The sequence below is a fragment of the Sarcophilus harrisii genome, chromosome 6, assembly GCF_902635505.1.
Source record: "Sarcophilus harrisii chromosome 6, mSarHar1.11, whole genome shotgun sequence".
Taxonomy (NCBI): domain Eukaryota; kingdom Metazoa; phylum Chordata; class Mammalia; order Dasyuromorphia; family Dasyuridae; genus Sarcophilus; species Sarcophilus harrisii.
In genome coordinates this window covers 15,386,975-15,414,368 of record NC_045431.1, presented here as the reverse complement: position 1 = coordinate 15,414,368, position 27,394 = coordinate 15,386,975, and the positions used below count along the sequence as shown (strand labels likewise).

At 44.6% G+C, this 27,394-nt stretch overlaps 1 protein-coding gene across 3 annotated transcripts; it reads right to left on the bottom strand.

The window, feature by feature from the left end:
• Positions 1–5,022: 5,022 nt before the first annotated feature.
• On the bottom strand, positions 5,023–21,563 carry LOC100928060 (sodium-dependent phosphate transport protein 2B). Of its 3 annotated transcripts, none has more exons than XM_012552299.2 (13): positions 21,485–21,563; positions 16,447–16,531; positions 16,217–16,348; positions 13,905–14,033; positions 12,785–12,928; positions 12,185–12,296; positions 10,520–10,715; positions 9,698–9,793; positions 9,136–9,256; positions 7,983–8,150; positions 7,359–7,475; positions 7,114–7,238; positions 5,023–6,015 (listed from the first exon to the last, which is right to left on the bottom strand). In XM_012552299.2, the coding sequence occupies exons 2-13, from the start codon at positions 16,526–16,528 to the stop codon at positions 5,443–5,445; spliced, it is 1,995 nt and encodes a 664-aa protein (XP_012407753.1). In that variant the 5' UTR covers positions 16,529–16,531; positions 21,485–21,563; the 3' UTR covers positions 5,023–5,442. The 3 variants fall into 3 exon arrangements, with proteins under 3 accessions (XP_012407753.1, XP_012407754.1, XP_012407755.1); XM_012552300.3 differs by lacking the exon at positions 21,485–21,563 and adding an exon at positions 21,204–21,454; XM_012552301.3 differs by lacking the exons at positions 16,447–16,531; positions 21,485–21,563 and adding an exon at positions 15,412–15,618 and having other exon boundaries at positions 16,217–16,284.
• Positions 21,564–27,394: the final 5,831 nt, after the last annotated feature.

Below are 27,394 nucleotides of genomic sequence, written 5' to 3'. Positions count from 1 at the left end.
CATAATATATCAGCTTGCTTGTTGTCTTGGGGAAGGGGGAAATAAGGAAAGGAGGGAGAAAAATTATGAACACAAAATCTGTTTGAAAGATTGTTGAAAACTGTCTTTTTATGTACATGGAAATATAAAATCCTATTGAAAGGGAAAATATATTGTTGCTTAATAAAAGAATTTAGAAGAGCAGTATTTTTAAAAAATCAATTTTGATAAAGTGTGGGGAAAGATGATGCCAGAGATATTCCTAAACTATATTTAAAATGACCTTTGATATGTATTTTGAGGTTATATTAATGTAAATTTGAAAATTTCTTGACCTACCTACTTTCATAACTTCCATCCAATGCATGTAAGTAACAGGTGTATCCACAGAAAAAGAGTGCAAGTTTTCAGGCTTCTGAATATCACATAAAATAACTTTCTTGGTGACAGCAAGGCCAAAGGCCAAAACTACAAGAAAAAGACAATCAAACACTAGGTGATTAAGCATATAAAAATGGAACACTATTGATAACATCAATAGTAAAGTGATTTTGGCTCAAAAATCCTGAATAATTAATTTGCTACTGTTTAACTTTGTCATTTAAAATAAATTCTCATCACAGCTGTTGTTAGAGTTAAGAATTCTAACTTATGATATTGATGCAACATTAAACTCTTGAGAAAAATTTAAAGGCAAAAATAAAAAATTGTCTGTAAGGAATTATTAGTTTTTAAATGGATCTATATAGTTTAACAGATAAATAATATTTTTATATGATCATTCTTTATCCATCAAGATATAGTGGAATCTAAAAAGAAGTCTAGAAGAAATTATTTGATCTGTGTAGATTTAGAGGCATTAGGGAAATTAGACGTGATTAAGTCTAATTAAGCAAAAACAAAGGCTTTAATTTTTAAGAATCCAGAATTGCAGGCAGGCTATATAAAGGGTCCTTCCTAGAACGATAGGGACCCAGGATTCTAGATCTGACTATGTAGAGATAAGTATACAAGTAATTTCAAACTTCTAGTATGTCAATAGTAGAGGCACTAGATGATTTCTTACTATTTGATGGCTAATATTTTTACTTCAATGGATCTCCTATCATATAGCCATAGGTACTTTCTCCAATGGGGCAGACTGGATCCCATCCATGCCTTTTCATTTGCTCCAACTCTTTTCTGTATCCTCCCATGACTCCCTCCTTCCTTCAGGGTCTCCCCAAATTGTTAAGAGATTTCCTCTGTCTCTTGACATTTGTGTAGATACCAATGGAACACTTCTTAGCTGGTTCAGCCTTTTCACACTTATCTTGCGCCTGCAAATTTGTGTTTTTAAAAACTTCACATTAGTCGGATCTTTGAGGCATCTGAAAGATATTGAAAAGCTATACTTTTATTTCAAAATGTTGAGAAAATTGCAGGGCTAAGTGACTTGCACAGGATCACATAGCCAGGAAGAGTCTAAGGCCACATTTAAAGGCAGACCCTCGTGACCAAGAGGGCTGGTGCTCTGCCCCTGTGCCATCTACCTGTCCCAAGATGAGCTAGTATTTCAAAGACAAAGGTCTCTGGTGGATATTGGGGTAACATCAGAATTCCCCATAGGATGCACTCGTTGTGCTGCTCTTTGCCACATCCTCACACTTATTTCTTTAAGGAGACTGGGCCCCAGTTGACACTCATTTAAGCTGTGCTCCAAGCACACAGCATTGAGGTCTTCTTTAAGCTCAGATGAGAGAGAAGAATTTTTGCCCTGACACCATAATGTGTGCCTCCATTTTTGTCTAAGAGGCTAACCTGGAGGTGAAAGTAACAGTCACAAACTTCTATTCTGGTGGCAAAGCTGATGTGCTCCACTTTATAAGTGCAGAGGAACAGGATGAGTTTCCAAAATCCTTAGTTTTCATTTGCAACCCAGCAGTTGGCAACTGGTGGCCCATTATCAGATCGCACCACCATCTTGAAATATCATATGATGCTTGCCTAATTAATTAAATGCCTTCCTCACACTTTCTGGCTCTGTGCTGATGGCACCTTTCAGACCCAATTCCTTGTTCTGGAAATGTTCAGTAAGAATGGTTCAGGAAATACCTTCAACAATAATTATGTTGATTCATTTCAGGCTTCCCAACCCAGGAACAGGAAAAAAATAAATCTCCCAGGGTAGATCTAATTCTAGCCTTAAGATTCTTGATGAAAGTCAGAAGGACCTCAGTTCAAATCTGGCTTCAAACAATATTTCATAATTGTGTGAACCTGGGCAAGGCATTTAATCCCAATTTCCTCATCCAAAAAAAAAAAATTCTTGATGAGAATCTGGGCAAGATACCTGATCTTATACTCATTTTTGCTCATTGGAATGGGGGGCAAGTAGGATCTCAAGTGAACAAGAAGCATCTTGAGGATAAGGAGAAAAGGTAAGTAACAAATCAAAGTTCCCTAATCTTCAAAAACGCATCCTATTTGGGTCCGAATGTTTCTTTCCCAAAATATGAAAATTGCACCATGCTCACATAAAAATCCAGATGGGGAAAAAAAGAGTGCAAATGGAACTACTGAGATGCTTAACATTTAGTGTACAGTGAATCACTTTTTAAAATTAAAAAAAAAATGTGTTGCTATTTGATAAATACATTATGTATTTCATAAACACCTTATTTTCAAAGATGACAATACAAAACTGTTGGAATCTTTACAAACTGTTGGAAGCCATTGGAGTTGATTTGATTTTAGAAGATATTTTGGGCCAGAACTTGAAACTAAGTTGTACCAAGTACAACTGATGGAAACAATGCTTGTGCTCACACCAATGGAGTTCACATGTTTGGGAGATTTCAGAGCATGCTGGGAGATATCCTACAATCCCACTCTCAGAGAAGTAGCATAAATACAGTTCCAGTGAGCCACTCAAGGGAGTTTTGGGGGAACATCGACTGGGGTCGGAGACAGAGAGCTCTGGAAGAAAGCCTACAAGCCCTATCTTCCAGGTAAGATTCATTGCATCTTCTACCTTGGTGCTGGCTGGAAGCTGAAGAAAGCAGAGGCAGAAGCCAAGGACAAAGCTGCAAGAGCTCAAGTAGATAGATAGGTAACCGGGGTAATTTGGAAAGAAATAAACGTTTGCATTTTTACCAGCTGGCTGCATTTTGGAGTAATTATTGATTGTAACTGAAACTAAGGCTGCCTCCATAAAACCTTCACACAAAACTAGATTTTTATCTACTTACTTATAAAAAAGCTATCCATGCAGTTGACTAGAGATTATATTGACATAGTGAAGGGTCAGGGCAAGGCTCCCTGACCCCAAATGGAACCTGAGGAATGGGCTGGCTGTGCTCCCCTTTCCTCTTATATTTATACTTATACCACTTATAACCTTTGGAGCTGGGAAATTGTTGGAAGAGCCTACTTAAGTGGCATGAGTATTGGAGGAGTGTTGGAGGGAAAAACATGGCTGGTGGAGAGGGAAGTGCAGATTGTTGTCCCTTAGAAGGACCCATAAAAGGCAAAGAGAGGAGCCCGGGACTGCAAGAATACACAGGCTCCCTCACCCACCCATGTGCATGAGCACCTACATCAGGAGATTGGGGACCAAGGCTGGCTGGGTAGCCCAAACTCAATGACCTCTGGAAATGGGGACTCTGTCCAATCACAGGCTCACCAATGAGCCTCTTTTAAGAGGCAGGAGTTTAAGGATCTGGACAGAGTTCATCCCTGGCAGGTGCGGGGAAATTCCAGGTTCCAGATTGGTCTTTAGTAGGTCATCCTAAAGCTACACAAGGACCAGGATGCAGAAAAGACTAGCTACCGGCTGTCTGAGGGTCATGCCTTCAACATTCACATTTTGCCCAGGACATGGCCACCTGCCACACAAGCTCCCCTCAGCAGGCCTGACAGGTTTGGCTTCCTATGAAAGGGGCACAGAGAGGCAAAGACCCAGAAAGAAGGGCTCCCAACAAGCCCTTCCGAATCCTTCAAGGACCATCCACACCCTAATGGGCTAGGGGGCCGCTCCACCAGTTAATCCCTCTGCTCAGACAAGACACAGATCCCAAGGCACTCTAGCTCTCTTGGAAGGTCCAAGATGGGAAGGACTTTTGGTCTGATCCTGCGGCCAGCTCAGTTTATTCTGCTCCCCCTGGGAGTGAGGGCAAACCAAGCTTCATGCCCTGACTCACAAGCCCCTAATAGGCTTACAGGAAGTTTAGCTCAGAATCTCAAGATCCTCTCCTAGGGCCAGGATGAGAGGCCGGCAGGCCCCCAGGATGGAGGGCGGAGCTGCTCTCCCCTGCTCCTAAAGACTTCGCCATCTCCTGCCCAACCTCCCCATGGCATCAAAGGCGCTCCGGCCATCTGGGAATTGGCATCAGCTCTCAGCATTGCCCTCCATGAATCCGGATTTCTGGGCTCTCCCAGTTGGGAATGGCCCATGGCCACGGCCTAAGCTTCTGTGCTAACTGTCCTGGGGACACTACGCCCTTTCCCTCCAAGGGTAAGAGATCCAGAAGCACACGTGCAACTCTGTGCTTCTTCCCTAAATCACCTTCCCTCAGAAGCAGCTTTTCCAGACTGCCCAGGAGAAGCTGTGGAGACTATGAGGGGGGGAAGATCGGGAAATGGGGGGCACGGGGGACACACACTGAGCCACCTCTCTGGAACTGGTCTTTGGTACTGGGCTGCATGGCCAGGAGCCTGGAGGGTGGCCATCAGCAAGGAGGATGGCCATCAGCTAGGAGGGCGGCCAGCCCTTCTTCCCTAGCCTTTCCAGAAGCCATCCCAGCACATGCTGCTGACCAGCAGTACGCCCTCCTGAGCAGGGAAAGGGGTTCACATAGCTTGCTGGAGCTCAAACTCAATCCTCAATCTTCCCCTTGCTGCAAGTCCCCAGGGATGGAGATGAGGCTTTGTAAGTCTGGGCTGGGGGGCCAAGTCACTAGCTGGCATCTTCTCCAGCCAGCTCTGCCCTGCCTGCCAGCCTTGTGGGGCCACAGAAGGACCAATTACCTACTTACAGTCAGGTCTGCTCAGAAACCAAACTCACACTTATTTTTAAAAATAAGTCTAACTATATTTATTTAAGAAAAAGAATTCCTTCATTCTAAAAATGTTTCAAGTCCTGTAGCCCCAGTGTTTCTGGAGAGAGTAAGTAACTGGCCCAGTCAGGATTCATCTTGTACAGTCCCTGTGGTGGTTCTTGTCTCAGGGCTCTTAGGGAGTCAGAAATCATGTGAGGGATAACTGGGGCCCTGGGAAGGACGAGGGTTTGATCACAGTTTCTGCCAATGCTGAGCCAGCCCTACCTGCCAATGCTTTGGATTCTGGGGTGGAGGATAAGGGTAGCAAATGTCCACGGTTCCATTTTCCAATAGATAGCTAACCATCTGCCCCTACTCTTCCCACATTTCAGGGGAAAGAAGGGAAATAATCCATCTTTTCTCCTCCTCTGCAAGCCCTGTCCGACTATAAAGCTGTGCAGTTAGAGACGTTCTTTACGTCTTGGGCCTCCTGCGTCTTGGACATGGGCCGAGTCTCCTCCACTACGACTGCCGTGTTCTCATGCACCTCGGGAAGCTTGATGGGGATTTTAATGGCCTTCTCCTCTTCCACTGGGTCACAGCACTTACTGCAGCGGCAGCGGCCCCGGAGCTGGAGGTAGCTCATCAGGAGGGACACTACCCTATCCCAGGGCTGAAGGGAGTGCATCCACAGGGGCAGGAAGTCCCAGGTTTGAAGCTTCTTCGGGAGGATTTGAGGGCAGTGAGCTTGGAGCAAATTCATGGACAGGACCACAAACACAAACACTAGGACGGGTATCCCTACACCCATCAAAAAAGGCAACCCTGCCAGGGAGAGGCCAAACACGGTCAGTGGAGTCAAGAAAAAGACGGTTATAAGGTAGAAGATGGCGAACCAACGGTAGTTAGCTGAGATATTCCCCAGGCCCCTGGAGAGACGGATCGGCAGGCGCGTGAACGGGACTGGGTACCACAGAAGGATCCCAGAGACATTGAAGAAGAAATGGCACAGGGCAATCTGAAATCAAACGGAGTAAACACAATGAAAGCTCATGGAGACACATTGGGAGCCAATCAGGGAGCGGGAAGGGAAATCAGGAGGCAGGTGGTGAGGAAGGGAAGGAAAAAACCAGATTCACAGACACAATCCACTATGGTTTCATTGATTTAAGAGCCAGAAAGGAGAGCAGCATTCAGCTAAGTCAGTAGATTTAATTTGGCAAGAGTAATGGGCAGCAGGACATGGCTGGATGTCAATGGGGGCTGTGGCCCCAAAAGCGTCAGACCCAGAAACAAGAAGACTGGGGATGGAAGTTTCTTTCAACCTCACTTTGCACGTCTGAAGTCACTTCATTCACTGGGTTACTGTGGACATCGAATGGGCTTTGGAAACTTTCCTGCACCTTACCATTAAGTTATGGAAAGAACAATGCATCTAAATGGGAGTCTGAAGACCCAGGGGACAAAGGTAAGGGGGATAAGGACTGTGCCTGTTCCTGATCCCAATTTTTTACAGAGATCTTTACAATATCCAAAATGTTTGAATCAATTCAAATTTCCATCAGTAATAAATCAGGGGACCACAATTTTTCTCATAACCCTTCCAACACTGGTAGCTTTCTCCTTCAATCTCTTTTAGCAAATCTGATAAGTGCAAAATAATATTTCAAGATTGTTTTAGTTTACATTTTTTCTAATAATGATGTGACTATAGATTGCTTTGATTTACACAATAGAATGCTAGCTTTTGATTGGGGAATTCGTTCAAAATGTTCTCTATACATTGGAGAAGTTTATCTGAGAAACTGTTTATATAAAATGTTTTCCCCATTTACTGCTTTCCTTCTAATGTCGATTACATTTATTCCATTTGTACAATTTAATGCAATTAATCAAAATTATCAATTTTAGCCCCATCTCTTGTTTATTTAGCTCACTGGTCACTACTAAAGAAGTTCAGTTTCTAAGAACAGCTACAAACACTTTTCCAGCCCAGGTCCCTCTGATATGGGACAGCTTTCAGGAAAGAAACCAGGGTGTTCATTGCAAAGATTTAGTGGCAAGCTAGGAAAACAGAGCTTAAAGGAAAGAGGTAGTAAGTCATAACTGTTCTGACCTGGAGTGAATTCCGTAAAGTGCTTCCAGGGCTGGCCAGGGCAGCCAGGATGGCCGTGGTGGTAGTGCCGATGTTGGAGCCCAGGGTCAGGGGGTACGCTCTCTCCAGGCTGATCACTCCGATGCCTAAGAGGGGGAAAAGACAGTGTATTCCGTCCTGGCAGGAAATGGCATGGCAAGACCAAGCATAAAAAAGGAGACATGGGACATGTGAAAGGGGAAATGGGGGAGGAAGGGAGGACTCACCAACCAGAGGAGTGATGGCAGACGTGAACACAGAGCTGCTCTGCACAATAAAGGTCGTCCCACTTCCAACAAGAATGGCGAAGTAGCCCGTTAGCCAGCCAAAGGGGGAGGGGAAATCTGAGAAAGAGAAGAGGAAATGGTCATGCAACTAAAAACTCATTTCAAAATCTGATAGTTCCTAAGGCAATTAATAGCAGTCAGCAAGGAGTTTCCTCCCTGCCAACATCTTAAAAACTCCTTTTACGCTCTTCTTGCTCAAATAAAATTTGTATAATATCTAGCAGATATTATACAAATCCCTAAGGGGAGGGAACTCACTTTCCCATGCAGGCTGGCAGAGTCTCTGTAACTCGTATCCTTAAAAGAGAGTTGCCCAGAGCTGCGGGGCTCCCCAAGACTGGTTTGATAATGCAAATCCAGAACCAAAGAGACCACACAGGTTGCCAAGATTGCCGATGGGAAAGGAGAGACCCCAAGTGGAGGCAACAGTCCTCTGGAGCTCTGGCCTCCAGACCCACAGGCCAGATGGGGACCTCAGGGAGCACAATGGGAGGAGAGCCAGCAAGTGTCTCTTTTCACAAGGACTTTGCCCACAGAAAAATCCAGGGAGGATGGAAGGACTACCTGTATTGATGGTCTTCCTAATCACTGTAGCAACTTGCCCCTTGAGCACAGAGTTCAGGAACTTGACCATCAGGATCAAACAAGTGCACAGGGCCAGCAAGGAGAGGGCCAGAAGAATGAATCCAATGGTCTCATCAGAAAGATTGACATCCACAAATGCGTGTTTGCCTGCAGGAACCAGAGAACCACCTGTCATCTTTGTCTTCCTCCTCATCACTTAACCAGGATACTGAGTGTTCTACACAGGTCTTGCAGAAAGTGGTTATAATTCAGAGGTTTATACACTCCCCCCCAAAAGATCTCAAAAACAAATTAAATTCAAATATCATTTAATCCCAAGACCCTTACAGTAAGAATCCTCATGTTGATAAGAAATCATTTTGATTCCTAGAAAGCCTTGAAATGTGATCCAATGAAGTTTCTGTGCACTAGATGGGAAGATAGAGTATGGGAAGCTGCAATGACACCCAAGTCCCTGTGTACCCAGTAGCACAATCAGAAGGAGTACTGGTTTACAATTGAAAGTCCTGGGTTTGAATATTGACTCAGCTCTTTGCTATCTCTGTGCCAGGGGCAGGTCTCCCTTCCCAAGATTTCTCTGACTTTGAATTATATACTGAATATATATTACTTTGGTTTGATGTACAAAAAATATGAAATGCTTTATGAAGTACTAATAACAATAAGAATTCACATTTACATGGGACTTGAAGGTTTATAAAAATCTTTACAAATATATTCCTCACAAAAACTCTAGGATGTAGATATTACAATTATCCCCATATTACAGATAAGGAAACTGAGGCAGACGGCAGGTGGGTGATTTACTCAAGGTTACTCAATCTCTGACGCTGGATTTGGACCCGATCTGCCTGAATCTCTCCAGACCATTATGAGAATGTTGTTAGAACTGATGTTTGAGCTTCAATTCCTGACTTAGCTCCTGGTAGTAAACTATAGACATTTAGTTGGGAGACTATATAGTTATATAGACTATATAGTTGGGGACTTACTCTCCAAGGACTACTAGGTCCGGGGCTCTCTATACAATATAATTAGATGAGGAAGACCCCAATTAGACAAGAGAGCTGTATTGAGAGTCAGGTTAGAAAGTCCTCCTTCCCTCAGTAGACTTTACAGATTTTCTACTCACACTTTGCAATATTCTGTTTATATGTTACATTCATGAGGGTCCAGGTCGTGTTCCCATTGGTCCAGCAGAAGCTGGGAGAGGTACAATTTTGTGGTGAGGGAACGGTGACGTTGCTTAACGTCTAGAAGACACAATACAAGGAAAAGAAAGCTTGTTACTGAAAATGTTATTTTGGGAAGTTGGATTTTATTGCACTGAAGACACGCCCCACTGGCCAATGAATCCCCACTTTCCCCCTCTTCTGTACCCCACCTTCCCCATAATGATTAGAAAAGACCTTCAGCCTTTGTGCTTGGTCCATGGACCATGTACTAAACCTCCAAAACCTGGGTTACTTCTGGAGCCAGCTGAGCTGCCCTCAGACTGAGCACTGTTACCCTGGAATAAGGACCTGAGAATCAGTTGTTTTAGCTCTGTCTTGGAGCAGTTTTCTGTCCCATAATCTGAGGTAGAACTAAGGCAGGATGACTAGAGCTTTGTTATAGGGCACTAAATTCATAGAAATCCACTAGTATTTGCAGTCCCTCCACCTATTTCCATTGAATAATTTTCTGATACTTACCACATGTTTTAATGTTTTACACCAAGTCTTTATCAGGCTCTTGTTTTTGGCTGCCTCATTTCCTGTAGCAATTTCACTTATGACCTTTTTATCCAGCTGGGAAAACAACAGACATGAGGCAAAGAGTTAGCCTGTTCTTCAGCTGAGATTTGTGACTGAAAAGTTACTTACTCTCCTAGGGGCTCCAGTGTACAGAAGAGAAAACCAGGATGTGTGTAAAAGAGAGACACAGATTGGTCTGGTTGCCTGAAGACCTCACTTCCACTTGCACAGGTGACTGTGCTTCCTCTTAGCTTGACCAGCATCAGGCCAGAAAGACCCTTTTGCCCTATTCTAGGGGCCCAGTACCACCAGCTCCTTGAAGGCTTGAAGGGTCTCCCATTTGGTCATCATATCCCCCAGAGCCTGGTCCATGGTAAGGGATTAATAAATGCTTTTTGGTCAGGAGGCATCCCTTAGGAAAGAGTTCCCCTTTGGCCAGAAAAATAGCAAAGTTTATGAGGAATCAAAATGGTTTTGCTGGAGACAGGCACATCACACTGATCGAAAGAGTAAAGATAACACATCAGCTAACAAAACAGTCATCGAGGCCCAGATGGCAGAAAGGGGGTGCTGAAGAACACACCTGCCAATGTGGACGGCCAAGCAAGCTCCTTAGCTCCTCTCCCTCAAATAAAATGGGGCAGTCACAGAAAGGAAAGGAATGTCTGACTAGCACTTCAGATTGGGGGAAGACTTAGAGCTCTGCTTCCAAGGGAACCCAGTCCACCACAGGTACCCTTTCAGCCTCCGTTTAAAATCAGAGGGAGTCTTGATACCCACCCGGACAATGAGTTTCGTGAAGGGATCTGTGATGACTTTCAGGAGGTCAGGGGCATTTTTCCCACTCTTGATATTAAAGGTTTTCACGATGGCATCGGTGAGGTGGTAGAGGTAGCCTGTGATCACCTCCAAGGGCAGTAGCACCAGCACTGACAACCAGTTAAAGAAATCGTGGACGGTCGCTCCTGCGAAAGCCCTAAAGCAGGGAGAAAAATCCAAAGCAATTAATGTGATGATATTGTTCATATGATGGAACTATTATGCTCACATGCTCATTAAATGCCTACTATGTGGGGGAAAAGAAAGCCTGGCTTGTACAGTGACATGGTTTGGGGTCTCCTAGTGACAGAACAGGAACCAAACAAGTCACTTAACACTTTCAGTGCCCCAGACCACTGCTGGAATTGCTCAATCAGCTTCAACACTGGGGGGAAGTCTCCACATTGGAAGCTTCCTCTCATCAGTGAAACTATAGAACCAGTTGCCTCTGCCCCCAAATTGGGCAGAGCCTGTGAGAAGGCTGTGCTATCCACAAACAATCTCCACAATACAGCTGAATGACTTTGCCAATAGAATCGGGAATCCGGGAGTGCCATCCATCCAACCTCAGAAGCCAACGGGCTGCTGTGTGATCCTGGATCTCATCACTAAAAGGGGGAATAAGGCATGTGGCTCCAATTGTGGTTTGTTTGGGGAGTTTTGCGGAGCAAACCAGACAATGTTTATAAAACACTCTGCAGATTGTAAGCCTCTCCAAAAACCCTAGCTATTATTATATTATAGTATATTATTAAATTGTACATATTACAGAATACACAACTTATTACCAAGAGAGCTTGCTAAGTGACAGGGAACAACATGTGGGCCTGGAGTCAGGAAGTGAATTAATAGCACAGTACTTGGTGCATAGTAAGTGTTAATGAATACAGTTGTGATCATGTTTACTTAACAATTTACTGGACATTTACCCTGCAGGATCACCACTAGGTCTTACAGGGCTGGCGATTCACAGACTGAGGCTGAATTGCATTAACAAGCAGCAGTGGATGGGCCCAATGGCACAGAATGGCTGGGGAACGTCCAGTTAGGACTTGCTTCTATTGGCTAAGGGGCAAGGGATGCCATTTATTGTCAGGTTTCTCATTATATTACTTATTATATTATTGTAATAATTAGTAATAAAACTTATATATAATATAATACTTATATAATAATAATAAGTTTCCCTCTCTGGCCCTGCCTCTGGCCCCGATTGCATGAAAGGAGAAAGGCAGAAATGATGTGATCATCACTTGCTAAAAGTCTAACTTTCTCTGATCTCTTCCTGGGAGTCAGCAACACCTGAACTAGTTCAGAAAATGAAATTCTGATGATATTCCCTTGACAAGATTTCCTTTTGTTTGTCAAGACCAACATCAACCCAATTACCTGTTTCCAAGGGAATGCATTGTACCAAAAGTGAAATCATCAACTGACACTAATTTATAACCAAGTTGAGTCTTTTGAACTGCTCATCCCACAATCTGCACTAGAAGAAGGTACATTGGAGAAGTCAGAGAAGGGATCTGTGGAGCCGAGTGAAGATTCTCTACTTTATTAATCAAAGGTGGTTATGGCAGTGTTAGGGAGAACATGACTAGCAAACAAGCGAGACAAGGTTCTTACCTTTGAAATTCATCCCTGTTTCCAGCCTGCATGAGGGCCACAAGAGTATTGGTGATTGAAGTCCCAATATTGGCTCCCATGACAATGGGAATGGCTGCCTTTACTGTTAGCACTGTAAAAAGTAAAGTAAGAACAAAAAATAAGGAACTTCACAGTAAAGGGTAAAGCTTAAATAAGTTAATAAACAAGTATTTTTTAAAGTTAGGAAAGCTATGGAATCCCATGGTTTAGAAATAGGAATCCTTTCTACAAGGCAGTGAGCCTGTCACTCATTCAACCTTGGCCTGAAGATCTATATGAAGAACTCACAGTGAAGAGCCCAGAATGGTAATAGGAAATGGCAAGGAAACTGGAGACTCCTGGCAGCAATGGTGGGAAGTATGGTCCCTGATCCAGTGGTGTCCAGGGAGGACAGAAAAGTAGGAAGAGATTAAAGATTAGCCCACATTGAGAATAGACATAAATCTAAAATTCGGAATGAGATTCTTCAAATGGATCTGGGCTTTCCCAACAAGGCTGTGCCAGTGTGTGAGTGGGAATGTGTGTGTGTGTGTGTGAGTGTGTGAGTGTGAGAATGAGTGTGCAAGAGGGGTCACTCACAGGAAGAGGACACCAGGCTGACAACAATAGACGTGGATGTGCTGGAACTCTGCACCATGACGGTCACCAGTATGCCGATCATCAAGCCAGTCATGGGATTGCTCAACACGGAACCATCACGGAAAATCTCCCCAGCCATTTTCCCTGCAAAGGTAATGATTTTTTAGGGCCCACTTCCTCCTCCACAAGGTGTAGGAAGGAGGAGTGAGGAGCCATTGGCAGCCCAAATGGACCCTGCGGCAAGGGGCAGCCAGTGTCCAACTTGGTTTTAGGAAGCCATGAGTCAGGCCCTGCTTCTGTCTCACTCTGTGAGCCAAGGGACTAAACTTCCATACAAATTTTACTTTTAGAATTTAGTTCATTAATCTTTGCTTAGCTTTTTAAGTTTCAAAATATATGCAAAGTGTAATTGTTCTATATATATTTCCATTTACCAAGGTTCACAAGAAAAAAGAAAAAGACACACAAGACAAAAAAGACAAGACAATGAGAACAAAAAAACAAACCACAAAAGGTGAAAATACTATGTTGTGATCCACCTTCAGTCCCTATAGTGTTCCCTCTGGGTGTAGATGGCTCTCTCCATCACAAGTCTATTGGAATTGACCTGAACCACCTCATTGTTGAAAAGAGCCACATCCATCAGAATTGATCATTAAATAATCTTGTCAAATCTGAAATCATTAAAGTGCCAGTTATTCTCATCATTTGCCCTGAACTTTACCACCTTCTCATTCCAGTTAGGGTCTCTGCTGGATTAGAACAAATACTCTGGCTGTTCCTCATACAATTTTACATGTTCCTGGGCCCTGGGAGAATTACTCTGGCCTAGAAAGATACCCCCCCCATCCTGCCCATTTGCATTCAAATATTCAAGCCCAAATTATTTTGGGGGATAGAACTGACAAAATTTGTGGAGAGAATAAAGAGTGAGATGGAAAAGGCTTCAACAAAGTTACCCAGACCCTCTTCTTCACTTCCTTAGTGTAAATCTGACCCATTTCACTTCGCCCAGTCCAACAAAACACAAAACACACACACACTCCTCTCTTAGACAGATCCCAGTCTCTGAATCTAGAAGACATCAAAAGAGGGATCTTTCAGGTGTCGCTTCTCATACCTCCAACCAGCTGGAAAGCGCTGCTGAGAACGTCCAAGGAACATATAAAGAAGTAGAGAAATATCAGGATGAGGATCCCTTTTCCGAATCCTCTTAAGACAGCAATTATTTTCCCTTTGGTGTCTCTCTCTGCAAAAACAAAAAGGAAGCAAATAAGCCTTTATTAAACACCTACTATGTGCCAGCCCCTGTGCTAAGGGTTATACAAATATAGCCTCATTAATAGGCAGATATATAGTTTGACACACAAACCCACAGACAGAGACAAGGGGGAGGGAGAAGAGGGGGCAGGGATCTGGCATCTTGTGTAATCATGTCCCATCTCTTTCTAGCCAGGAGAAAGTAAGCTGGAGTTTTCAGCTTGGGTGATACATTAGAAACTGCATTTGAAGAAGTGGGCCATTTACTTGGAAGTGATCCCCAAAATTCAGCACCTCACCCCCATCACATTTGAAAAGCCATGTTGGTGGAGCTTTTTAGCACCAAAGACTGGAGGGGATGAGGGGGAGCCATAAGCAAACCAGGCTGACCCATTGGCTTCCTAAGTGGAGCAGATAATAGGACCAGTCAGTTCCAGGTAGAGGGGTCCCAGATAATGACCAGCCAGAGCACTTAATGCTCTCCAGAGGGCATTGGGGCTCATTTGGGGTCTTGGGCTTCACAATAAAAATAAAAATAACAGTTTTGCTTTTGTAAAGACTGTTTTGCCCCCAAATCTTCCTAATGATGCTGGCCAGCCCTAGGAAATTTAGCCCTTGGTCCTGCCCCTGCCCCAGCCCCTCCCCACTTCATGGATTCAGAGCACCTGCCCCTTCTCACTGGCCCCAGGCTCCATGCTGGATTGCCCCTTTCATCCAGAATAAGATCCAAGTTTCCATTTTCTTACTGAGACTCCCTTGTGCACATCATCAGTAATTCAAGCCCGATTTTGCCATCTGCACTAATGGGAGCTCATTCTACTTCTGGACATTTCTTGGTTTTAATTAGGTGCCTCATCTTTCTTCTGGAACCTCCATATAATTCCTAACAAGACCAATTCACCTTCTTCCACAGGACATCCCTTCATAGATCCAAAGATTTCATTTCCATCTAAGCCTTCCTAGCTCCTTCACTGCAATCCCACCAACCCGCCTACCCTCTGGGAGAAGGCTTCTTATCTATTTCTATCCCATCCAAGTCCCTAAATGGCTTCACTGCAGCAACCAGGACTGGACATCCCACTTTGGGTGCGCTCTGACCAATAAGAACACTCACCATGAGTCAGACACCCTCCTTCTCTGAATGGAGTCTAGCATAAAGAGGCAGGGTGAGTAGTCCTCAGTTCAAATCCTGCTCTCCCAATACCAACTGAATGATTGTGGACAAAGCATTTTCCCCTCAGTACTCCCAGGCAACTTTCTAAAACCCTAAATTAAAGGTGAACTGCCAATCTGCATTAGCAGAGGAAATTTCTATACTGAGTTTGCTACAACAAGGAAATCAGATTAACCAAAAATAAAGAGATTACCTCCGTTTTAAAAATAAATCAATGAGACAGAAATGTCCTTCTATTGGTTCCTATTAAGATTAACTTTTTTTATATCATTTGCTATAACGCCAAGTCTTCTCCATCATAGTATACTATGGAACAGTATGAATCTTAATGTCTGTAGGAACCACATTCATGGGATTTGGATAAAGGAGGTAAGCAGAATCCAATGGTTTCCACTGGCCACTGTTCAAGAAAGAATGGGAAACCAGAGATGTTATAGGGAATATTACAATGGAGCCCTGAACTAAGGCATAAATTCAGTTCAAGCAGCCCAACAATAATCCACATTGAGAGATATCATATAATAAGAAATGTTCACAAGGCCTTAAAGTCCTCAACTCCTGTAGAAGTGGCGGAAAGACAGCTCTAACCACAGGCGTGGAGGCAGCAGAAAAATGATACCAGCCAGCATTTCTGCAGTGCTTTAAGATGAACTCCATGTTTTCTTCATAACAACCTTGTGAGGTAGAGAGTCCAAATCCAAGGTCAGTCCTTTAGGAAGTGTCAAAAGCAACACAAACCTGATTTTTAAACTATAAATTCAGGTATTACATTACCTGGAAATGACAAGATGCTGTCCCTTCCCACAAAGAGAAACACACTTACAGGTCTATATTCTCTCATTCACACACACACATATACAAACACCTTTATGTGATAATGGAGAAAGAAATAGTTAATAAAAATAAAGCAAAAATAAAGTTAATAAAAATAAAGCAAAAATAAAGTAGCAGTAGGTCATATCCTCCTGAATGAGGTGGTCCAAGGAAATTGCCATTACCTGACCACTTCATCTTAGAACTCTTCTCAGGCATGTTCCATGGGTCTTGCTGTACCACTGGCTCTTCAACCAGGGCATTATTAGAGTAAGTTGGCACAAGTTCTACTGTGTTTCCAGAAGAAAGATCATTATCTGCCAAAGACAGTAAAAATCCATCAGGATTAGGGCCCACTTTCATTGGGGAAGAGTGGAAGATGGTACTTCAAGATGAATGGGAGAATGGTACTTACTGCTGGAGCTTCCTTTATCTTTTTCAGATACAATGGGTTGTTGGATGGTAGTCTCTTCAGGGAACTTAGGCCAAGGAGCCATGGTCTGTGAATAATGAAATTTTAAACTGGATTTTATATCAACAAGGACCCCAGAAAGATGAGGTATACAACAATAGCACTGACAAAACAAAGCAAGGTCAATAAATGGTTCTAAAGTTCATTTTTAAAAACCCACCATTTCCTTCTTCTAAGTGTGACATCTTGGGGTCACTTTTTCAACTTCAATCTTGACTTTCCCAACCACACATCCAGCCTCTTCAAGTCATGTTCCTCCCTCCCGGGAGAAAGTTTGCCAACTTTCTCTTCAGCAAGAGCTCCTCCTCCACACATTCTCTACTTCAAACTTATCAATTACTTTCATCTCCTTTAATTCCTAGGTTCACTCTCCCTACCAGACACTGCAATGTTTTCAGTCTTCTCCTTCCATACTATTTCTGAGACTATCCCAAAGATGAAGGGCACTACTATTGACACATTATGTCTTTCATGGGTCAGAAGCTACATCCTGACTAAATTGCAACGTGGGAGAAATGTTGACTTTACATTCATTTGTTCCTCTCACTTAAACATGCTTCTGTTTTGGCTCAAGGTCTAAAATCACCAGCTCTTGGGACTTGTGTTCTAAGTGTGCAGGGAACATGAATTTGAGCAACAATGCAGAGCTTGCTCAGCATTACGAACTCCCTTATAAACCTGAGAAGTATTATTTGGGATGGGGAGGAGGAAAATGCCATTAATTTCTCTTTTCTTATTTCCTTGTTAGGACAAAGATTATGGGGATAATCATGGCATTTCGAATGTCTAGCTGTTAACAATCCACGTGCCCTGAATGTCTCGAATGGCTTTAACCTATTGGGTAGAATCTACTCTTCAAATGAATCCAATGAAAGATCTTTTCAATTTCATCTTCAAAAAAACAAAAACAGGAAAGCCAAGGAATGGAATTTCACTTTGTTAGGTTAACTCCTTGCCCAATACAAGGCCTGGCACATAGTAGGTGCTTAACTGGTAGCTAATGGGCTTTGCCAGCTAATGTTCTTGTTAGGGAGATGTACCTCAAGTGAGAGATTTTTCTTAAAAGATCAATTCCTGTGGACTTTGATTTTTCTCTAGATTGAAAATGTCAACTTTTCCACATTAAGGGTCCGCGTTTCGGCTCGTTTTCCTCAAAAAGGCATCCTTAACAACTGTCTCCTTCACAAAAATGATTATCAAAATGTAGCTAGTTTATATGTTTTATAAATAATTTCTCCCTTGATCCCCTTATGCTCTTATGCTACTTTTACATAAGACGAAACTAAGATGCAGAGAAGTTAAGTGATTTATTTAATGAGTGTCTGAGAAAAGATTAGACTCACAAATCTAGTGTCCCAGCCATTATGCCACAATGGTGAAGTCATGTGGCCAGAGAGTCCCTTTCTAAGGTTATGACTGGCATAGAAAAACTCCCTGATCCTATAAACAAACCCTAATACAAGAGTCTCCCTCATTAGTGGGCTGCTTGGAGAAAGGGAGAGACTTTCCTATATTCTATGATATGTCTCCAGTGCCAATTACCTGCAGAGGAGAAGGAATGATGTTGATGACCTGCCACACAAATATACATATCACGGCCTATAGCTTTCCGTCTCCAGTGACCTATTGTATATTTCTATCTCAATGTCCTGCAGTTACAATAACTTACACTTTTTTTGTTCAGATATAAATGACTGAATTCAACAGATCTACAGTTGGACTCTGCGTCTCTCCCTGTAACCATGCAGCCTCCCTACACAACCCCAAAACTGAACATAAATGAGTTCTCCTCCTCCCTTTCCTTATTTTACAGCTAATCATCAAGTCCTCTCAAGTCATCTCTCAGTGTTCCTAATGACCACCCTCTCCCTTTCTCTTCCAGTTCCATCAGCATGGTTCTGGCCCTCCACAGCCCTTTCTAAAATGATACAGTAATGTTCTGTCCCCCAGCCTCCCACTTCCTCAGTTCATATTAGCCACTACTGTTGTATTATTCATCCATCAGGAGCTTTGGTGAGAAGCTGTACTTTAGATTTTCTCAGCTGGTTCATTCCCATGGTTTCTGGGTTCATTCATTCATCACACTCCCACCTATACCACAGGATATTTTAAAACACAAATGCCAAGGAAAGTGGGATCCCTTTATATTCTATAAGTTCACTGGCTAGTTGGTAGGTAAACCAGGTTAAGGGGAAAAAATAGAACAATGCCATTCAGAACTGTGACTCTCGCCCTATAACAGGCAAAAAAACAAATACAAAGTCGCCCTAATCTAGATAAAAAGGCTGCTAATATGCTTTTCCAAGAGAAAAGCAGCTTCTCTCCTGATGTATGCTCCCTTGGATGCTCAACCTTTTATCCAAACAGGATTATTCACTGAGCCTTCCCCCCTCACCAAGGCTTTCCTCATCAGCTCTTTCCCAAGCTCCACCTCCAGGTAACCTCTCCATCAGTCTAAGCCCGACTCACCTGCTTTCTCCTGAATGAAGCCTCCCCTGAAAGTAATCTCTCTCATCTGACCCCAGAGCACATTGTGCTCACACCTAGAGTTTGCATATTCTTTATGGAAAACACAACTGTATACATTTCACTATTCCTACTCAGTAATTGCCACAGGATGCTGTCTTATTTAGAGGGTATTCACATGACATTAAACACAGCCAACCTGATTACTTCAAACCGAGTTCTTGTCCATCTCCCCATTCAAGTGGAGAAGCAATTAGTCAAACCTTGAGTTGACAATCTAGAGACCCGATTTCATTCTCATTGTCCAGGCTTTGGGCATCCATTTCCTTAACCATAAAACTTGGGGGATTAGACTAGAAGATCCCTTTTACCTCTAAAATCTTGAATGCCACCCCCTCAACACCTACCTTGCCCCAGCAGGCAACACTAGAACAATTTGATTTCTTAACTAAAATATCAAGTTAGTGAGAAGACACCATACCTAAATAAATGAGAAAATTAAAACCTAAAAATCACTTTCCTAGAGTAATAGAATGAGTGACAGTTGTCTTCACCTCCAGATCAGAGCTATATTCTTACCTCAGTTAATTGACTCATGGGTTATATAATTGAAGGGTGAATTAGTCAAAGTTCTTAAAAATCATCTAACCTACTTCTTCCTTTTATTCTTGGAAATAAGGTCATAGTAAGTCTAGCTTTGCAAGAGATTTCATCTTCATGGCCTTTTTCACACGTGAAGTTGGTCAATAGTTTTAACTAGGACAACTGGCAAAAACCAGAAATACAAAGTCGCCTTAATCTAGATAAAAAAGCTGCTAAGATGCTTTTCCAATGTTCAGAAGGAAGAGCTCAGGGGAATTTATTTCAGCAACATTTTAGCCTCTGCTTGAAAGTTTCAGAGAAATCCCAATATATCTATGCAGGAATCCCAAGCACTGCTAAGTTGAGATTTAGGCAGGTTTCAGTAGCAATGGGAGCTAACCATTGAATATCATGAGCTAGAACATAAGTGACCCAACAAACATGTGCTTCAGTTTGAGGTACTCCCTTGCACTTTGGCCTCTTCAGCCCCCATTATACTCAATAATTTATAGCATTTTACACATGACGATGCAGATCCTCACTGCAGATTTTTAATTAAAATAGAGTAATCAAAAGAGTAGGTCTCCTTGGTAGACCAAAGAGTAGAGTTCCATGACCAACACTGAGGGAACTGCTTCATCTAGGAGAAAGAGCAACATGTGATCATCAAAGCAATAGGAGACAGACATAGAAAGACAATTATAGCACAGGCATCAGAAAAGATGGGGATGAAATGAAAAAAATGACCAAGATTTTTCACTGAATCACAATAGATTTTTTTAGGTCTTCCCTCCTAAATTATAGGTCAAAGGTCTCTAATTTCATCTGATTTTCTTAGTATTTTCTTAGTTTGGCAGGAGAAAACCACATAGCACCCAGAAGTCTATAGGGCTTCAGAGCTATAGATCCTCTCTCTATTACAATAATATGGTGTTCTTGGTCCCCTCAACTTCCCTAAAGAAACCCAGGAAAGAAGTGACTTAACAGTGGAGAGGGGGAAGGAGGCAGTAGTATTTCTGGAGGACACGAGACAATGAACAAATGTACAGAAATACTTTTGGTTTTTCCCTTTTAAATGGGAAATGAAATGCAACCAGGTAAAGAACACTGGATAAGGCACCACCCACACTGAACTCAAATCCAGAGTCTCTCCACTACCTGGACAGCAGCTTCCCAAACTTCTCTGGCAGTTTCCACGTCTGTGAAATGAAAGGTCCGGTCTAGACAAAAAGCCCTTCCAGCTCTTGAGTTTATCGTCTCTTTAGATCTCACAGATTTGGCAAAATAGTTTCATCACAAACGTATCCCCATTTTACAGGGGAAAGCCGAGCTTGGCTTACAGGTGAGAAGTCATACAATCAGCGATGTATTCAGGATCTGATCCCAGAGCTCCCCTCCAGCACTAGTGTTAAGCAAACAATACCCAGGATCTAAAAGGGGGAAACCTTTAAAATCACCTAAATTAATATTATCATTTTATAGATGAGGGACCTGAGGCTGCTCAAGAAGTCCCAGCGTCTCCCAGTGAGAAGTAGCAGGTCCTCTGCCTCCGCAGCCGGCCCCATTCCTACTCCTAACTTCTGCTGCCTCTGGCCATCCTTGCCATCGCTTTTGGATCACTCTACTGGCATAAATGAGCCCGATTCCCTCACCTCCTGCTGTCCCTCCTTTCCTGGCCGGGAACCCTCTGAAATCTCGGTGGGGAGGGGGGTCTGGGACCCCGGACTTCTTCAGTGTCCAGAGCCGAGATGAGTAAGGAGCCGAAAGCCGGCCGTGAGAAGTTTGGGCCGCGGTGAGGAGCTTCCCGGCCGCTCCCCGCTCCCGCTGCTCGGGATCCGGCCCCTTCCCCTCGGCCGGAGCTGCCGGAGCCGGGCGGCAGGAGCCGGCTGGGGAGGGATGGGGAGGTGGCCCCGGCCAGCCCGCCCGCACTCACCTGTGTGGCTGCAGTCCCGGGCTGAGGACCTGGGAGGAATGACTCACTGCCCTGTCCGAGCCGCCCTTATATATAGAGAGAGAAGGGTTGCGCAAAGCTCGGGCGGGCGCTAGCAGGCGGCGCCCACTGCGCTTCCCACCCCTCAGCGGCCCGGCCTTCCCTGCAGGGCCCGAGGCGGGGGCTCGGCCCTGGGACGGCCTCCCGGCTGCTCCCGCGCTCTGGGCTCTCGGACCCCTTTCTTCTCCAGAAGGGATGAAGGGATACTAGATGATGCAGTGGAGAGAGCACCAGCCCTGAAGGTTAGAGGACTTGAGTTCAAATGCAGCCTCAGGCACTTAACACTTATTAGTTGTGAGACCCTGGACAAGTCACTTAACCACAAAGGGATGTCATTTAGCAAACTCTGTAGGGATCACGTTTATTGGACAATTTAAAAGCAAAGGGCAGGAAGATTAGGGAAGAGGGGAGGTATGGGAGGAAGAAAGCCTTAGAAATCCTTTGACTACTCTTTTCAAAACAAAAAGTGTTTGTAAAATGTTTAATAAATGCCTGTCCCCTTTCTCAAAGCCTCTGTCTCGCCCTGGGCACTAGGGCTCCGCAGACCCAAGCGGACCATTTAGTCCCAGCCTCCAAGAAACTCCTACTGGGATCTGCTGCCCCGGCGCATGATTTCCCACTTTGACCCAAGCACAGAAGCTCACACAGGGCGGGGGTGGAAGGTAAAGGTTGGTTTGAATCTTCTCTCCTCTCTTTCTGAGGGTTCAGGGCAGTGACTTGCCCAGAATCACACAGTGAGGAGAAGGATCAAGATTCAAAGGCTGTCCCAGCCGTCCAAGTTCAACACCTCCCCCTCTCCCCCTCCCCAGGATAAGGAAGGCCCAGCTCCGGCCCGGCAGAAGCGTGTTGCCTTTGATTTTGCTTTTTGCCCGGCATCCTTTCCCCTCACACAACCTCCCGACTCGCGCACAGGGCGCAAGAGGAGCGCACCCATCGCGTCCTGGTCTTGCGCACCCCGGCTCCGGCCCGAAGGGACTCGAGCCTCCCAGCTCCACGCCTTTGCGCAGGCCGTTTCCGGCCCTGGACATGGACTCTCTACTCCCTCTGACCCACGGAATCAATCCCCAATTTCCTTCCAAGGTTTGCTCTGGCACCGCTTGCAATATGAAGCCTTCCTGGTCCCCTCCTCCCCCGCTTCTCCCTCCACCCCATGGACCTCGGGTATTTATATGTCTATGTTTTCTCCTCTGCAAAATGGGGAACTAGCAGCCCCCGCCGCCCAGTGCCGGGTGAGGATTTTAAGTAAGATTTGTGAAGCGCTTGGCAGAGCGCCTGGCACACAGGAGGTGTTTAATAAATGCCTGTCCTTACCAAGAAGGAACTTTTCACCTCTGCTTACTTCTTGACTCGCGGATCCTCTCCCCCCGCACGGCCTAAGCTAAGCAGGAGCTCCCCTAACCCGGGCTTTAGAAGGGACTTAATGTTCAGTGATTGCTGAAAACAGATACTTCCTTCATTCGCCCCCAGGAACAGCGTCTATTCCCCATGGGCAGCTATTGTCCAGGGGCAGCCAGGGAGTGCAGTGGGCAGAGCTCAGGGCAGGGCCTGAAGCCGGGGAGGCCCGACTTCATATCTGGCCTCGTGAGCTTGGTAACTGGGCCTGGGACAAGCCCCCTGGGAAGCCTGGAAGGCTGGGTTGGAGCTCCCGGCCCAGGCAGTATCCACTCTACCACCCAGTGCCTGCTGCTCCTCTCTGCCCAGCTCTGCTCCCAGCTCCCTCCCCACATCCAAAAACTCGGGGGGAAATGCCTGGTAGGAAATGAGACCCGGAGGTAAGCTCAACAGGTCCCATTTCCTGGTCCCGTGTCCTCTCAGAGGCAGACCCGGCATCCTCCCCTGCAGCCCTTCCTCCCTCGGTGTAATAGGATTTCCAGACTCCATTACAGCTTTCGGAAAGTAGAAGCAGCCCCAGAAGGCAAGCAAAGGCTGGAAGCTCCGTCTTAGGTTCTTTTTTTTTTTTTTTTTTTTCCTTCGTCTTAGGTTCTTAAGGGGACTTTTAGTCAAGTATGAGTTGTTCTGCATGGTCTTCAAAGGACTTTACAATTTAAGAAAGTCTGGATAGGAAGCCATCTCCAGAGAACAAAAAAGTCTGGATTCACCCACCATCTTGTTCTAAACTGATGACTGGATTAGGATTGGGAGAGAAGGGTGGAGGAGAAGCCCAGATGTGTGAGATCTTGTTGGTGACCTGAGGCAATGAATCTCGGATATGAAGGTAATGGAGGTCCAATTTCCTCCATCTTCTTCCTAGCCCCCTTCCCCACCTCCCACCCACCATGTATACATGTCCTTCAGCCTCTGTGTTTTGTTGCTTACTTCTCCCCTGAAATTGCTGTAACAGGCTATGGCATCAAAAGTGGTACTTGATCATTTCTGCCTCAATGGTCCCCTGCCGCTTCTCCAGCTGAGGTCCAAAGCCAGCTGAAGGGCTCCTTTCAGCAAGAGTGCACTGACACTCTAGGCCTGAGGCCCAGAAACAGCAGACTTCCCCTTCTCTGCTTTTCCCCTCTGATGTCAAAAGGAAAAGTTAAAAAATAATAATAAAATAAACAAACTGTACATTTTCTCCCCTGAAGTTCCTAACCCTAACAAACTGCCATTTTTTTAAAGGGGAAAAAAACCCCTCTGGGTGAGGATGTTAAATATGTGGCTTTTTGTTTTAGCTTTAGCAAAATGAGTTGGAAAAGGAAATGGCAAAAACTCCAAGTCACAAAAAGTCAGCCCCAACAGAGATAAAACCAGACAATAACAATAGCATTAGCTCTAAGGGGGAACGCTATGTTCACTTTTGTATTTATAATTCTAATGGTTGATTCAGGAACTGCTTAACAAATGGTGTTTGTTTTTTTCCCCCATCCATTCTTTAATCTGTTCAGTCATTCAAAGAGAATTTGGGCTGGGCCCAGAGAAAGAGAATCTATTTGAAAAAAAATTGGGATTAATTTAGTTTTCTGCCTTTCTGAGCAGGAGCTTTGAGCAAAGACCTTCTGAGCAGATCTTTGTTTTTGCTGAGGCCATTGAGATTAAGTGACTTGCCTAGGGTCACACAACTAGGAAGTGTTAAGTGTCTGAAGTCATATTTGAACTCGGGTCCTCCTGACTTCAGGACTGGTGCTTTCTATCCACTGCATCACCTAGCTGCCCACCCTCCAGTTGGTCTTTTGTTTGCAGAACATAGATTATATAAACCATGTGGCCACCTTCACAAACCCTGCCACTTTGAAACCACAGGCTACTAGGTCTACTCCAAGAGATTACCCCTCATCAGGCTATGCTTTTTTCTACCCTGCTTCAAAATTCTGCTGGGTTATAAGAGAACAGCAGATTTGGACCTTAGAAACCATCTACTCGTGTCCCCTCGTTGTACAAAAGACCAAGACCGGGCCTAAAGAGATTAAAATAATCTCTTCTTTTTTAGTTTTTAAGTTTAAAGTGGCAGAGTTGGGTTCCAAATTTAGGTTCTTTCCTGTTCAATACCATACTAGTTTCCATTAAGTTAAACTGAGATTTACTGAAAATGCAGTCCATCCATACCCACCAGGCTGTTGCTGGGGGTTAGAAATAGTGTGTCTTCTATATACAGAAGGATGAAACAGTCCCTGCTTTCAAAGCCCTTCCCATCTAGCAAACTTCTCTGATATCCCAGATACCCCAAGAGACGTTGTCCCCCCTGCTCCCCAAATCCCTCAAAAACACCTGTCATCTCTCCCTCTTCTCTAATGGCTATATTGTATGTCTATGGCCATGACTGTCTATACATCTATAATATCTTATATAGGATCTAGAAGGTTGAGTTAGGAACAAAAAATCTGTTGGGTTCTTGGTTTTCTGTTTTTGTTTTTGTTTGGCTTTTTTGCTCCATGTCAGAAAAAAACTTTCTAAAAACTGGAGCAAATCATGGCTCAGAGCTGCACTCCCCCTCACAAACACAATCTGCAAGGCGGTTTGCTCGATATATGGCAGAGAGGGGATTGCTCAGGGATGTGTCAAAGTTCTCTGAGACCCCTCTCAATGTGGAGCATCTATGTGCTGTATTTCCACATCAGCTGATTCACTTTTCAGTGGCAATCCAGTTGAGTAAATTCTTTGTGGTTGGAGCGTTTCCAGGACTTCCACCCTTCCCTGCCATTTCATTGTCACAAAGGTCAGGGAAGACTGGACCTTCCTGATCCAACCAGCTGCGATGCTTCCAATTCTCAGCGCCCACGGGGCAAAGAGTAGCTGACTTCGTAGAGAGACATCTGCTCTTTCCACTGATCCTAGATCAGAAGAGGAGGCAGTTTGGTAATGGGGAAGGTAGATGGAAAGAAACAAGGTCATCTGTTTTCAGATCCCAGCACACAACAGCAGAACCATCATCATGCATGATTAAGATGGTTGCCAGTTTTGTGCTCTCTCTCTCTCTCCCTTTTTTCCGCTCCCCCCTTTTTTCTCTTCTCTCTCTCTCTGCCTTTGTCTCTGCCTCCCTCTTCTCTTTTTCTCTGTCTCTTGTGTGTCTGTCTCTTTTCTGTCTGTTTCAGTCTCTGTCTCCTCTCTTTGTCTCTGTTTCTCTCCGTGTCTGTCTAGTGAAGTTCTCAGGCATTTCTATGGGTCACTGTCAGCACCTCCCTTCACTCACTCGTTCCTTTGCAGGGTTTGAAGCCTTGGGAGCTGAGAGGACAGCAGAGGCCATCCAGCCCATGCAGTAGCTGAACAAGCATCCCCATATGCCCCACAGAGGGCCCGAGCCTTAGTCCTGCTTAGGGGAACGGGCAGCCCTTCCCATGTGTCCATTCCTTTAGCAGACTTTAATTGAACCCTACTGCTTAAAGCATCTTGACTGGATGGGCATTGGGGGCAAGAGCATAAAGCCAGTTCCTGATGTAACAGTGAGGAAGGAAATCCTCACCTTGGTCACTTTCATACGTACTATGCCATGGGCACCCCTTGATCTTGAATGGGCAGGCACCCCTTGATCTTGAATGGGCAGGCGGCCCTTGCTAAGATCATGCAGGGAGTGACCCTCGAGGAGAAGGATTCTGATGTCTTCTTCCCACACAACCCCAACCAAAAGGACAGAGGAGCCGTCAAAATGGAAGAAAAGGATTTGATTACAACCTATGAGAATAGGATGTAGACAGAGCTTGACCCCATCTTCCCCCTGCTGGATCTCCCTGGTGAAATGTCCCTTGATGTGTCAGGCAGAACGAGGCCCATATCCCCCGTGGAGTTCCGCCCAGCACTTCCCAGCTCAGAAGGATCTAGATTATGCCCAGAAAATACAAACTCTGAGAAGTCTGGATTCTCACTTGCAATATTTCTATGGAACCAGACCCCCCCATCGACCCAAGGCCGGCCCGGGTCCACAGCATGCAATGCTTCCAGTCCTTGGAGGACAGAAACAGAACAGAGTTCTGGTTGTTCCAGTGGTCAGCTGCTGCCGGACCTGGGGCCTGCCTCACTCCCAGTCAGGTGAGGGGACAAATCCAAGACTGTCAGCCTCCTCCCCTCCTAGGTGCTCAGCCAGGCCCCCTCCCCAGGCCAAGAGAAGAGTCACCTTGAGCGGGCTTCCCCTGGCCCAGGGAGGTCTGGCCCTATGCTGGTTACCTTTGCTTTCTGGCCTGGTGACCCTGACATAGTCATGTCCCTTTCCCAGCCTCAGTATGAGAAGCTTCTAATAAATGATCCTGGAGGTCTCTAACTGCTCACAAGGTGGAATCCTTTGTATTCCTACCTTTTAAAATGAGAAGATAAAAGGATGCCCCCAAGGGGGGAATGATTGCAAATTGCAAGTTTCAACAAAAAGAATAATATCCAGTCATCCCTCTGGGCCATACTCTTGTCAGATGCAAAGTTCTGGAGTGAGTTACCTCA

Bases quoted from the DNA above. Each gene is read 5' to 3' on its own strand.
- LOC100928060 (XM_012552299.2), bottom strand. From the start codon at position 16,528: ATGGCTCCTTGGCCTAAGTTCCCTGAAGAGACTACCATCCAACAACCC. The intron at 12,929-13,904 runs GTATGAGAAGCG...TTACCTTTGCAG, and splicing joins CGCTTTCCAGCTGGTTGGAG to GGAAAATGGCTGGGGAGATT. The intron at 6,016-7,113 runs GTCAGAACAGTT...GTTTGATTTCAG, and splicing joins CTTTACGGAATTCACTCCAG to ATTGCCCTGTGCCATTTCTT.